The 14,092-nt window shown below is 46.4% G+C and overlaps 1 protein-coding gene across 1 annotated transcript in view; it reads left to right on the top strand.

Moving 5' to 3' along the window:
- The window catches only part of cachd1 (cache domain containing 1), an 81,982-nt gene that overhangs the window by 51,633 nt on the left and 16,257 nt on the right, over window positions 1-14,092 (top strand). The window contains exons 10-20 of the mRNA XM_030791633.1: window positions 1,888-2,037; window positions 3,119-3,242; window positions 3,511-3,628; window positions 5,171-5,339; window positions 7,387-7,529; window positions 8,988-9,169; window positions 10,816-10,926; window positions 11,187-11,309; window positions 11,689-11,788; window positions 11,934-12,050; window positions 12,438-12,598. Of these exons, the coding sequence (XP_030647493.1) occupies window positions 1,888-2,037; window positions 3,119-3,242; window positions 3,511-3,628; window positions 5,171-5,339; window positions 7,387-7,529; window positions 8,988-9,169; window positions 10,816-10,926; window positions 11,187-11,309; window positions 11,689-11,788; window positions 11,934-12,050; window positions 12,438-12,598 (1,498 nt within the window). The remainder of the gene's footprint in view (window positions 1-1,887; window positions 2,038-3,118; window positions 3,243-3,510; window positions 3,629-5,170; window positions 5,340-7,386; window positions 7,530-8,987; window positions 9,170-10,815; window positions 10,927-11,186; window positions 11,310-11,688; window positions 11,789-11,933; window positions 12,051-12,437; window positions 12,599-14,092) is intronic.

Genomic DNA, 14,092 nt, shown 5'->3' with positions numbered 1-14,092 from the left:
TTTTTACCAGGCAAAGACCAGGGTGTAACCGCCATTTTTAAAAATCCATGTAAAACGTCACTTCAGCGTTCCTCCTGGTGGTGCAAATGCAAATAGAAAAAAAGCGCTTGAGGGTATGTAGTTCTCCGGGGAGCTCCCCAGTGGGTAGTTCCTCTCAATGAGTCCCAAGAACTGTTTGGTCCGAAAGTGCCTAAGGAGAGCAATACCTGGGGGTCAGTATTAATTTGCAGTAATTGGAGGTATCTGAGAGTGGGGAGTGGTCACACATTTGTGAGTTGGGTGTAAGAGATAGTGAGTGAAATTGCGTTCCTGGGCTTTATTCCTTACGCTCTTTCTGCCGACTACTGAGTGAGCTCTGCAGCTTCAGCTCGCTCTTTTTACCTCGCCACTCGGTGAAGAACGAAAACACCTCTCGGAGCTTCTGTTTCCCACATGTCTCCCACAGTCACAGAGTAGAGCGTTGATTGGCTACTTACTCATCATTATCCACATCTCAGCCAATTGGATACTGTTGTGGGCAGGACATTGAGCCAGATTTCAAAACTGTGCCTCTCAGAGAGTGGCGACATAAGGGCCGTTTTTTATGGCAAGCATATCAGTCAAAAAGATAATCCTGATCATTGGGATTTGACGAATATTGGATCTGATTATCGACTTTGAACTACAACTGGTTTACCCCTACAGTTCATATGCCTGTTCTGGGATCAAAGGATGTAAACTTATATAAGTAATAATTCTACCCAGCATCACTGATGCCCCAACAAATTTACCAGTTTTTCTGGACATGAACATTAACTATCAAATAGCAGTGTGCCAAAAATCCCGCACTTACTAGAATGACTTTTTTTTTTACCATTCTGTATCCACATAATTACATAATAAACAGTAGTAATGTATTACAGTGTGTGGAAAGACATCTTGTTTAATTTGATTGCATGTGGAAGTTGTAGAGTTTCAGGGAAACCTGTTTTGGCCAGGGGTGGCCAAAGGTATGCAGCCTGTTTTTAAACGAAGGCCTCTGTGAGTACACTAACGGAGTGTGTCGTGTTTTTAAACGAAGGCCTCTGTGAGTACACTAACGGAGCGTGTCGTGTTTTTAAACGAAGGCCTCTGTGAGTACACTAACGGAGTGTGTCGTGTTTTTAAACGAAGGCCTCTGTGAGTACACTAACGGAGTGTGTCGTGTTTTTAAATGAAGGCCTCTGTGAGTACACTAACGGAGCGTGTCGTGTTTTTAAACGAAGGCCTCTGTGAGTACACTAACGGAGTGTGTCGTGTTTTTAAACGAAGGCCTCTGTGAGTACACTAACGGAGTGTGTCGTGTTTTTAAATGAAGGCCTCTGTGAGTACACTAACGGAATGTGTCGTGTTTTTAAACGAAGGCCTCTGTGAGTACACTAACGGAGCGTGTCGTGTTTTTAAACGAAGGCCTCTGTGAGTACACTAACGGAATGTGTCGTGTTTTTAAACGAAGGCCTCTGTGAGTACACTAACGGAGCGTGTCGTGTTTTTAAACGAAGGCCTCTGTGAGTACACTAACGGAGCGTGTCGTGTTTTTAAACGAAGGCCTCTGTGAGTACACTAACGGAGTGTGTCGTGTTTTTAAACGAAGGCCTCTGTGAGTACACTAACGGAGCGTGTCGTGTTTTTAAACGAAGGCCTCTGTGAGTACACTAACGGAGTGTGTCGTGTTTTTAAACGAAGGCCTCTGTGAGTACACTAACGGAGTGTGTCGTGTTTTTAAACGAAGGCCTCTGTGAGTACACTAACGGAGTGTGTCGTGTTTTTAAACGAAGGCCTCTGTGAGTACACTAACGGAGCGTGTCGTGTTTTTAAACGAAGGCCTCTGTGAGTACACTAACGGAGTGTGTCCCTCTGTCCCTGCAGGCTTCATTATGACGGCTAGTCGACCTTGTTACTTTGGAAATCTGTTGCTGGGGGTGGTGGGGGTGGATGTGAACCTGGCCTACATTCTAGAAGACGTCACATATTACCAAGATTCCCTGGCCTCTTACGCCTTCCTCATAGACAATAAAGGTAAGGTCTGACCTCATGTCACTGTCCCCAGTGTGTTTTACTGCTGACATCAACATTTAATTTAGCTGCTAAGTTTCTGTCTTAGCTTAGTTTGTTTCAAGTCTTGTAGTGGGTTGACTAGTTTTTACTTCTGCTCAGCCAGAGGAGGGCCGCCAACCACCGGCCTAGACAGTTTTTCTGTCCTGCTCCACTTCCTCTGTCCATGCTAATATTATGTGCTAAGGAAGACCTCCCAGTCTCTCAGGCCGCTGGACCAGCCTGTCAGCGAGTCTAGCTGAGAGTGAATGCAGAGGGAGAAGTTGTCTCACACTGTTAGGCTCAGAGTCGCACATTTGATGATCCAGTTTCCTGCAGTGGGACCAGCACAGTCGTTTCTGGCAGTGAGAGTATGACTCAGACTGATGAAACTAAAGCACACAGCGCAGACTCATGTCCGCACAGGGCAGCCACCTGTGATGTGATGAAGCCACATGGATTCCAAACTGAATATCTTGCTGTTTCTTACGGGTAGAGATTGTTTAGCGAGGTCATGTGGCAATCTGTAAAGATGAAAATGGTTTTCCTTTCATACAGAATTAATCGGCTAGGAGAGTAAAAGGTCGAGGAAAATCGCTACTCTGGAACTGACCTCTTATGACTGATACCTAAGAGAGGTGAAAGAAACAATAGCAAATGTTTGTCCCATGAGAGTTCTCTAATGGAGTGTGAAGAGCTGTAGCAGATGGCGCCTCAGAGGAGCAGAAAGATGTGCAAAGATAATCTAGGACCAGGTCAGGACAGGCTTACAGACAGGGTGAAAGTACACTGTATCTGCCCAGTCAATGACTCTTGTCTTTTGGAAGCTGACTCTCCCTGGATTTAAATCATGACTGGTGTGAATTCTCCCCATTAGCAAATTAACTGGTGTGGTGTCCTCCTCCATGCGGTTAAGACAAGGAGAGGTGAAACTGGTGTTCTCCTCGAATTATAGTTACAGACAAAACAAAAATAACAGAGAAACTAATGCATTGATAGGTTGATTAATCATTCTTGACTCATTAGAATGGCTGTATTGATGATACTGATGAATTGCATCCTGAAGGATACACACTGATGCACCCCTCCCTGACACGGCCCTATCTGATGACTGAACCCCCTCTGCACACGGACATCATTCATTACGAGAACATCCCCGGGTTTGCAGCTGTGAGGCAGAACATACTCAGGTGAGGAATCGTGGGTAGTGTAGTTCACCATGGTAGAGTTATGTTGTTAGTCTGATCTGTTTAAGCTCCAGGGCAAAGCAGAGGTGAATGTTTTAGAAATCTGTGCCAGCTCTGACAAGCTCTGAGTCTCTGCTTCAGTTTATGCCCTCGAGTTCTTTCATTTTGTTTGCTCAGATCTAGTTTCTGTTGTAAAAGCAGTGGTCAGAATTTACACAGTTGTTTGTATTTGTTGTCAATGCTTTGGCTGACTGTGTCCTTGTTTTCCCAGCCTGCCTTTGGGCAGTCAGGTGATCACTGTGCCGGTTAACTCCTCTCTCTCTTGGCACACAAACCGTCTGCGAGACAACAGCCAAGAAGCCTATAACGTCAGCTATGCATGGAAACTGGTAAAGTGTTGCTGTCATTTTGGCTCTAATGCTTTCCTTGTCTTACTGAAAACTCATGCAATTTGGCTCTCACTGTGTTCTGTTACCTCCAGTCAGAGCGGAAACTAGCCGGCAGCCATTTTGGCTCATACCAAAGTCTATCTTCTTTAATCATTCTGCCAGAAACACACAGCTCTCTTTGGAAACATGAGCGGCTTTATCCTGGTCTGGGTGATGTTTTTCTATGACTGTATTTTAGTGTTGTGCTTCACTTTTTGTATTTTCCAAATGGACAACTGCAGAGAGAAGTACTGCCTTTTTTTTAGATGCAAAGCACCTCATGAACCTCACTCATAACTCCTCACTCATAGCACACCATTTCACCTACCCACTCACTCACACACTCCACACACACACACACACACACACACACTCACTCACACACTCCAAACACTCACACACACACACACACACCATTCACCCACCCACTCACTCACCCACTCGCTCACCCACTCACTCACCCACCCACTCGCTCACCCACCCACTCACCCACTCAATCACCCACTCACCCACCCACCCACTCACTCATTCACTCACTCGCTCACTCACACACTCACCCACTCACTCACTCACCCACTCACTCACCCACTCACTCACCCACCCACCCACTCACTCACTCACCCACTCACTCACTCACTCACTCACCCACTCACTCACTCACTCACTCACCCACTCACTCAGTCACTCACTCAGTCACTCACTCACTCACCCACTCACTCACCCACCCACTCACTCACCCACCCACTCACTCACTCACTCACCCACTCACTCACTCGCCCACCCACCCACTCACTCACCCACCCACTCACTCACTCACCCACCCACTCACTCACTCACCCACTCACCCACTCACTCACTCACTCACTCACTCATATCTCTCACTCACTCACTCACTTTCACTCACTCTGGAGTTTATCCAACTGCCCCAATAAAATGTTGCAACAGAATTAAGACATGCTCAAACAAAACCACCTTTTGATAAAAGTTAGTGTTTAACTGTTGCTGATGTCTTGGCTTCCTTTTCTGTGTTGCTGTTAGTTACTTAAACATGATCCAGACAAAGTATTAGCAAAGGAGTTGAATGTTGTATAGTCAAGTCATTAAATGGCCACTAGCCACTGCAATTATGACTCTGTTGTTAAAATGAGAACTACATCCACATGTAATGAAGGACAGGCTTAAATTAACTCTGCGTCCTTGAGCTGAAAACTGGCAGAGTAAAATCTCTGATGCAGTGTGTCCCTGTTTCAGTCACACAGACACACACACACACACACACTCCAAACACTCACACACACACACACACACTCCAAACACTCACTCACACACACACACACACACACACACTCCAAACACTCTCACACACACAAACTCTCCAAATACTCACACACACACACACACACACACACACTCCAAACACTCACATGGGTAACAACAACACTTCATTCCCACCTTAATCCCCCTCTAACTTTGACCTTCTCTGTGTGACTTTTGACCCTGCAGGTGCAGGACACCTCATTCATCCTGTGTATTGTGTACATTCAGCCTGAGACCCCAGTCAAACAGCTGAAGAACCTGAACACGGCTCCCAGCAGCAAACTTCTCTACCATCGTCTGGATCTGCTGGGCCAGCCCAGCTCCTGCCTGCACTTTAAACAGCTGGCAACTGTTGGTGAGAGCGACAGGCACACCTCTCAAACGACACAAGTTCACAGCTCACTCGATAAAGACGTTCACTCTTTAACTCACTACAGGAGAGAACCTGGACAGCTTTTCTGTGGTCACAGTAACTGTGGTGGATCACTGAAAAGCTGATTTGGATGTTCACACACTCAGACACCAGAGAGCTTGATACTCGTGTTCCGTTTTTGGCCATTTTTAGTTATTTTTGCTCAATTCTTCACAGTGTCTCATGTCTGAAATACATGTTTAAGTTAATCATCTATTCAAAATTGCCGACATGCTACAGCCAATAGGAGGACACATTTAACTGGAGCAGTCAGTCCTGTCGTCTGCTATAGACACAACCTACGCTGAGGCTCTTTAGAGATCAGACATATAGACACAACCTACCAGACATATATGGGATACATGTAAGCGTGATGATATGGTAACATATTACACTGAAGTGGACTGGTTGTTTAACACTTGTTTAAAGTAAAAGTAAAACTCTCCAGCACTTCACAGCTGTTACCTATGACAAACCCAGCACTTGACTGGTCCTGGGTCAGTATTCGTATGACAAACCCAGCACTTGACTGGTCCTGGGTCAGTAGTCGTATGACAAACCCAGCACTTGACTGGTCCTGGGTCAGTATTCATATGACAAACCCAGCACTTGACTGGCCCTGGGTCAGTATTTGTATGACAAACCCAGCACTTGGCTGGTCCTGGGTCAGTATTCGTATGACAAACCCAGCACTTGACTGGTCCTGGGTCAGTATTCATATGACAAACCCAGCACTTGACTGGTCTTGGGTCAGTATTTGTATGACAAACCCAGCACTTGACTGGTCCTGGGTCAGTATTCGTATGACAAACCCAGCACTTGACTGGTCCTGGGTCAGTATTCATATGACAAACCCAGCACTTGACTGGTCTTGGGTCAGTATTCGTATGACAAACCCAGCACTTGACTGGTCCTGGGTCAGTATTTGACTAAAGCGTTTCCACTCGGCACTTTTCTGCCCTTCCCCTTATTTTTGTTTTGAAGTCTTTTTTTGTTTTGAAGTCTTTTATGTTTTGAAGTCTTTTTTTGTTTTGAAGTCTTTTTTTGTTTTGAAGTCTTTTTTTGTTTTGAAGTCTTTTATGTTTTGAAGTCTTTTTTTGTTTTGAAGTCTTTTTTTTTCATTGTCTCTTGGGTCTTTTTTCCCTCCGTTGCTGCTTAAGACAAATGGCCGATGCCTTTGGCACAATGAGAGTCTAGTGTGTAATTCATGCCTGATGAAAACTGAAGCTGAAAATATGTTCACGTTTCAGAGAATGTGATTAATATTTTCCTCATTAATGATGTATTATTTCACCCACCCACCACCCATCCACTATTAATCACAACGTTCATTTTTACGACTTGGCCTGCCCACGGGGCCTGTGGATATAACCGCAATCCACGCGTCACTAGAAACCAGGCATATAGACACAACCCACACTGAAGCTCTTTAGAGACCAGAAATGCGTTGATCAAATTTGAAGGACATTGTCTGATGCAGCTCTGATCTTTTAAACTGCTGCTAAAAGTTGTCCTCCCTGACACTGGCTTCGTCCTCACATGCACTGTGTTTATGGCAGCATATCTCTCTCTCTCTCTTTCTCTGTGTGACTGCATGTCTCCAGCTCTGTGTGTACTGACTCATGTGCTCATGATGTAAAACTGTGTCTGTTTGCTGTCTGACCCAAGCACAGTAACTGGCCTCAGCCAGGGCTGGAAGCAAGTCCTGATGAGTTTGTCTCTTTCTAAATTATGCACAAGGCAAAATGAATGAAGAAACATGTTGGATTTGGTCTCATGTGGAAATGGACCGAGGCGAAACTAGTCGTGTCTGATTCCTTGTGTCGTTACATCATTTCCAGGGTCATTTCCAGCCTGTGTCAGATTTAATGACAAAAAAAAGGTCATTTCTGCACTTTAGCATTTTGTGGTGTTTGTATACATGGAGCAGCCAAGCAATCGTTTCTCTCTCTCTCTGTAACCCCCTCTTTCCCTGTCCCTCTCTCCTCAGAGAGTCCTACAGTAATGTTGTCAGCTGGAAGTTTCTCTTCTCCGTATGAACACCTGAGTCAGGCAGAGACCAAACGCATGGTGGAGCATTATACTGCCTACCTCAGTGACAACACACGCCTAATAGCCAACCCGGGACTCAAGGTACGCACACACACACACACTCGCACTCGCACATGGGCGCACACACACACACACACACACTCGCACTCGCGCGCGCACACACACACACACACACACTCGCACTCGCACACGCGCACACACACTCGCACTCGCACACGCGCACACACACACACACAGACACAGACACATACACACAAAACCTCAGTGACAACACACGCCTCATAGCCAACCCGGGACTCAAGGTACGCACACAAACACACACACGCATGCATGCATACACACTAAAGGTGTAATGGTTCTGAAACCGAGAACGAAACTGCGATACAAACGTCCACTGTCTCGTGTTGTGGTTCTGGAAGACGGAGCCGCGATACCCATCCCCCTCCCCAACCCAACTCCATCTCTCTCTCCCTCTCCCTCTCCCTCTCCCTCTCTCTCTCCCTCTCTTTCTCCCTCTCCCTCTCCCTCTCCCTCTCCCTCTCTCTCTCCCTCTCTTTCTCCCTCTCCCTCTCCCTCTCCCTCTCTTTCTCCCTCTCCCCCTCTCTCTCCCTCTCCCTCTCTTTCTCCCTCTCCCTCTCTTTCTCCCTCTCTCTCTCTCTCTCCCTCTCCCTCTCCCTCTCTTTCTCCCTCTCTCTCTCCCTCTCCCTCTCCCTCTCTCTCTCCCTCTCTCTCTCCCTCTCTTTCTCCCTCTCCCTCTCCCTCTCCCTCTCTTTCTCCCTCTCCCCCTCTCTCTCCCTCTCCCTCTCCCTCTCCCTCTCCCTCTCCCTCTCCCTCTCTTTCTCCCTCTCCCTCTCTTTCTCCCTCTCTCTCTCTCTCTCTCCTTCTCTCTCTCCCTCTCCCTCTCCCTCTCTTTCTCCCTCTCCCCCTCTCTCTCCCTCTCCCTCTCCCTCTCTTTCTCCCTCTCCCTCTCCCTCTCTTTCTCCCTCTCCCTCTCCCTCTCCCTCTCCCTCTCTTTCTCCCTCTCCCTCTCCCCCTCTCTCTCCCTCTCCCTCTCTTTCTCCCTCTCCCTCTCTTTCTCCCTCTCTTTCTCCCTCTCTTTCTCCCTCTCCCCCTCTCTCTCCCTCTCCCTCTCCCTCTCCCTCTCTCTCTCCCTCTCTTTCTCCCTCTCCCTTTCTGTCTCTCCCTCTCTTTCTCTCTCTCCCTCTCCCTCTCCCTCTCCCTCTCCCTCTCTTTCTCCCTCTCCCTCTCTTTTTCCCCTCTCTCTCTCCCTCTCTTTTTCCCTCTCTCTCTCCCTCTCTCTCTCCCTCTCTTTCTCCCTCTCTCGCTCTCTCTCTCATGAGAGCATGTGTGTAGGTATAAGGGCCTTGTGGGGATCTTGGCCTGTTGTTTCAGAGAATCCCTTCTGTATTCCATTACACGCTCTGTTCTCACACACTCTGTCTCCCACCTGCCCTTTCACACACACACACCCTGTCTCCCACCTGCTCTTTCACACACACACACACTCTTTTACAGTCATGCTCTCTCTTCTTCTTCCAGTCGTCTGTAAGGAACGAGGTGATGGCCACCAGTCACGTCACAGACGAGTGGATGAATCTGATGGAGATGAGCAGTTTAAACTGCTACATCGTACGCCGTTACATAGCAACGCCTAATGGGGTGCTGCGGATTTATCCCGGCTCTCTGATGGACAAAGCCTTTGACCCCACCCGGAGACAGTGGTGAGATTTTGTCGTGGGTGTGCAGGGCTTTGAAAAGCTGCCAAAATCCCAGTGAGGGGCAGAGAACAAACTTCATTTCCAAATGGATAATTATCTGGTCATCTGAGAGAACTCTGGCGCGTTGTTTACAGATAAACTACTTCAGCTTGGGGAGGGAATCTTTTAATATTGGTTGGAAGTACTTTGCTGGAAGTTCTTTTGGGAGAGAATACCTAAGTTTACATAGAAGCTCATATAGTTTCCATAGGAAATGGTTGAGGTAGAATATAGGTGTGAGGCAGCATTTAGAGTGATCAGACAGAATAGTGTGTGTGCGTAATTAGCGTGGGAAAGCTGAGCATTGTAGACCAGTTCACATGGCAGGTTACACTGACCCTAGACCTGTCCAACAGCTCCCAAGTGTACAGTTTTTTTTTTACACTGAGTGAATTACTAATCAGCCATTTTTCAAAGCTTGTCTTTGACAGTTACATTCCTAGTTCTGTTTGTTTGGCAGACACACACATTGAGAGCGGGAAGAGTTGTGGGCATTCAGAGCAAACACATACAGAGGCTGGCTTTTTCCAGACCGGATCACACTCATACAGAAACAGTTTTTTTTCCAGACTGGATCACATACATACAGGGGCTGGCTTTTTCCAGACTGAATCACACACATACAGAGGCTGGCTTTTTCCAGACTGGTCACACACATACAGAGGCTGGCTTTTTCCAGACTGGATCACACACATACAGAGGCTGGCTTTTTCCAGACTGGATCACACTCATACAGAAGCAGGTTTTTTTCCAGACTGGATCACACACATACAGAGGCTGGCTTTTTCTAGACTGAATCACACACATACAGAGGTTGGCTTTTTCCAGACTGAATCACACACATACAGAGGCTGGCTTTTTCCAGACTGGATCAGCAGGGCATTTGGAGCTACTGAGAGGATTTTCTGATGAAAGATATAGATTTGTTTGTAATGAACGAAGATGGCAGTGCTGTGTGTTAGGAATGTGAAATTTTTGAAATAATTGCTCCATATAGCATGACCAGTGTGTTTCATGAATTAATCGTAAGGTAGAAGAGAGGGAGTGAGAGAGAGGGAGTGAGAGAGAGGGAGTAGAAGGTGGGGAGTGAGAGAGAGGGAGTAGAAGGTGGGGAGTGAGAGAGAGGGAGTGAGAGGGAGTAGAAGGTGGGGAGTGAGAGAGAGGGAGTAGAAGGTGGGGAGTGAGAGAGAGGGAGTGAGAGAGTAGAAGGTGGGGAGTGAGAGAGTAGAAGGTGGGGAGTGAGAGAGAGGGAGTAGAAGAGAGGGAGTGGATGAAGGTTTACAGTGAGGAGGAAGAAAAATCTTGTCACATCAATTTTTAAAAAAAAGTTTGAATGGAAAGTTTAGTCTGTATAGAAAGTGTTCTATGGAGAAAATAGTTTTCTCTTACTCACACTGGTTGTTGTTTTGGAACTCTGCTGATTGTACACATGTCTTTCATTGAGTTCAGAGATGGTTTTGAACACAGAGATTAAGTTTTTTTTCAGCACAGAAAGACAGCTTTTTGTCCACAGTCTCAGTTCAAACTGAACAGGGAGAGAGAGCAGGATATCGGCTTGAGCTGTACACTCCATTTTGAACCACACGCTTTGTGGATTTTATTCTGTGCAGGTACCTACACGCCGTGGCCAACCCGGGACTGATCACCTTCACAGGGCCGTACCTGGACGTGGGTGGAGCTGGCTATGTTGTCACCATCAGCCACACCATTCATGCCTCCAGGTATATGCCCAGAGAGAGAGCCAGGGCTCTGGTCCTCTTCATTTGTTCTGTTTTTAATCCTGCATTAGTTTTATACCCAGTATGAATTATCCAGTTATCCTCTCACCTGCATATGTCTGCCCCGCTTGTCAATAACCTACATCCGCTACATTCTACCTCTTCTCCCTCTTTCTCTCTCTGGCCTTCTCTTTAACTCCCTCTCTCTGTCACTCCCTTTATCTCTCTCTCTCTCGTTCTCTCTCTCTCTGTCTGTCTGTCAGTTCTCAGATGGCGCCGGGGTACACTGTGGCAGTGATGGGAATTGACTTCACTCTGCGTTACTTTTATAAAGTGCTGCTGGATCTGTTGCCCATCTGCAACCAGGACAAGGGCAATAAAATCCGGTAAAGCTCCGCCCACTGTCTCTCCCACATTCTCTCTGTCTGTCACACAGCCACCCAGTTCTCCCCTCTCACTGTGTCCCCACTCCAGTTTGTCTAGTCTTCACTCCTGCCCTGTAGAGCCTTTGGGAAGTCTTTAAAATCATTCTGATCATATTTGTCTATTTGACAGAAGCATTTAGAGTTCTGCAAATCTCTCTCTCATTCTGTATGCGTGTGTGCATGTGCGTGTGCGTGCGTGCGTGTGTGCGTGTGTGTGTGTGTGTGTGTGTGTGCGCGTGTGTGTGTCTGTGTGCGTCTCTGTGTCTCTCTGCGTGCGCCTGTCTGTACGTGTGTGCATGTGTGTGTCTGTATGTACGTGTGTGTGTGTGTGCGTGTGCAGGTGTTTCATCATGGAGGATAGGGGATACTTGGTTGCCCACCCCACACTGATTGACCCCAAAGGTCATGCACCTGCAGAACAGCAACACATCACACACAAGGTACACACACTCAAAATCCTGAAAAAGACAACGGCCTGTATGTGTGTTCTGCTTAAATTCTCTTAAAGCTCCAGACAGACCCTCTGTTTATTGTTTGGTATTGTTTGTCTTACTAGATTTCTCTTTTTGGTTTCTGTCTTTTTAGGAGCCGTTGGTGGCTAATGACATCCTTAACCATCCAAACTTTGTGAAGAAGAACCTGTGTAACAGTTTCAGTGACCGTACTGTTCAGCGTTTCTACAAGTTCAACACCAGTATAGTGGTGAGATTTTAATACTAGTATCATCTGGCTCCAGAATGCTGATATGGTATCCGCTCTGACTGGAGCAGCGCCATGGAAACCGTTACAAACTAAACCTTGTTGCTGGAAAGGTGTTTGTATAACTATGCAAATCAGAAAACAGTGGTGAGATTTGGTTTTAAATTTGGTAATATTTGATACTCTTGATGAACTGAAGTGAGTCTGGCTGTGGCCTGTAAAAAGGTGTGGCTGAGCCTCTTACAGTGTCAGAACGCCACCTGGTGGCCAGAGCAGGAATAGCAGTCACAGAGCATTCATTGGATGTATGAGTTGGTGTGCTGTCACTGATTTCAGATCAGCTGTTTGATTTCTGATTGATGTAATAATTATAACCATCACTGTTTCCAGGGTGACCTGACGAACCTGGTGCATGGTAGTCATTGCTCCAAGTACCGCCTCACACGCATCCCAGGAACCAATGCATTTGCAGGCATCGTGAACGAGACATGCGATTCGCTGGCTTTCTGTGCCTGCAGCACGGTGGATCGCCTTTGTCTGAACTGTCACAGGTACCAGTCAGCTATCGCACAAACACGTCATGTTAGAAACACGCTGTGTTACCTGTCAGCTATCTCACACACACGTCATGTCAGTAACACGCTGTGTTACCTGTCACACACACACGTCATATCAGAGTCACACTGTGTTACCTATCATAGACCCCGTTCACACCTGGCATTAACATGTGTCTTGGGTGATCTGATCACAAGTGGACAGCTCTAAGTACAGGTGTGAATGCACACAAGATTCACTGAGGACGTATTGATATCTGATGGCTCAGACCACATTTCGGAGGTGGTCTGGGCCGCATATGGCCACATTGTTTTAGCAGCGTGTATGTGAATGTGTCCTGGGCCACACTGAAGGACCGCCTACTCAACTGACGCCCTCTGCGTAAGCGCAAGTATGTACTCATCTGTGTGCATCAGCATCATATTAAAGTTCTCAAGTAGCGTAACCTGGCTTTGTCCATCACGTCTGAAAATTTCGAAAAGCCCACAGAGAAACCTGTGTGTGTCAAACATCTTGGGTGATTTGATTTGCCTGGAACACGCCAAGGAATACACCCAGTCTGTATTATTTTGATTTCTTCTTGTTCTTCTTGTTCTTTTAATTTCCGGCAGATTAGGCATGTGAAGTGCATTGCTGCCCCCCACCGGTTAAAAACAACAACACATTTGGTCTTTGCAGATGGAAATGATGTATGTGTTTATTTGCATATAGAGCAAGGAAGCGAGATCCGATCTCAAGTGGTCACTCGAGATGCACATGGAGATGCATTGTAATGCCAGTGTGAACTGATGTACTGATGTTCTAATGCCAGTGTGAACTGATGTACTGATGTTCTAATGCCAGGTGTGAACTGATGCACTTAGAGCTGTCCACTTGTGATCGGATCACCAAAGACATGTTAATGCCAAATGTGAACAGGGCCATACACACACATGCCATATCAGTAACACAGTGTTACCTGTCAGTTATCATACACAGTTATGCCATATCAGTAACACGGTGTTACCTGTCAGTTATCATACACAGCTATGCCATATCAGTAACACGGTGTTACCTGTCAGTTATCATACACAGTTATGCCATATCAGTAACACAGTGTTACCTGTCAGTTATCATACACAGTTATGCCATATCAGTAACACGGTGTTACCTGTCAGTTATCGTACACAGTTATGCCATATCAGTAACACTGTGTTACCTGTCAGTTATCATACACAGTTATGCCATATCAGTAACACGGTGTTACCTGTCAGTTATCATACACAGTTATGCCATATCAGTAACACGGTGTTACCTGTCAGTTATCATACACAGTTATGCCATATCAGTAACACTGTGTTACCTGTCAGTTATCATACACAGTTATGCCATATCAGTAACACTGTGTTACCTGTCAGTTATCATACACAGTTATGCCATATCAGTAACACTGTGTTACCTGTCAGTTATCATACACAGTTATGCCATATCAGTAACACAGTGTTACCTGT

Source organism: Chanos chanos, chromosome 14, assembly GCF_902362185.1.
Source record: "Chanos chanos chromosome 14, fChaCha1.1, whole genome shotgun sequence".
Lineage (NCBI taxonomy): Eukaryota > Metazoa > Chordata > Actinopteri > Gonorynchiformes > Chanidae > Chanos > Chanos chanos.
Note: the sequence above shows the minus strand (reverse complement) of the source record. Positions and strands in the feature narration are given on the sequence as shown.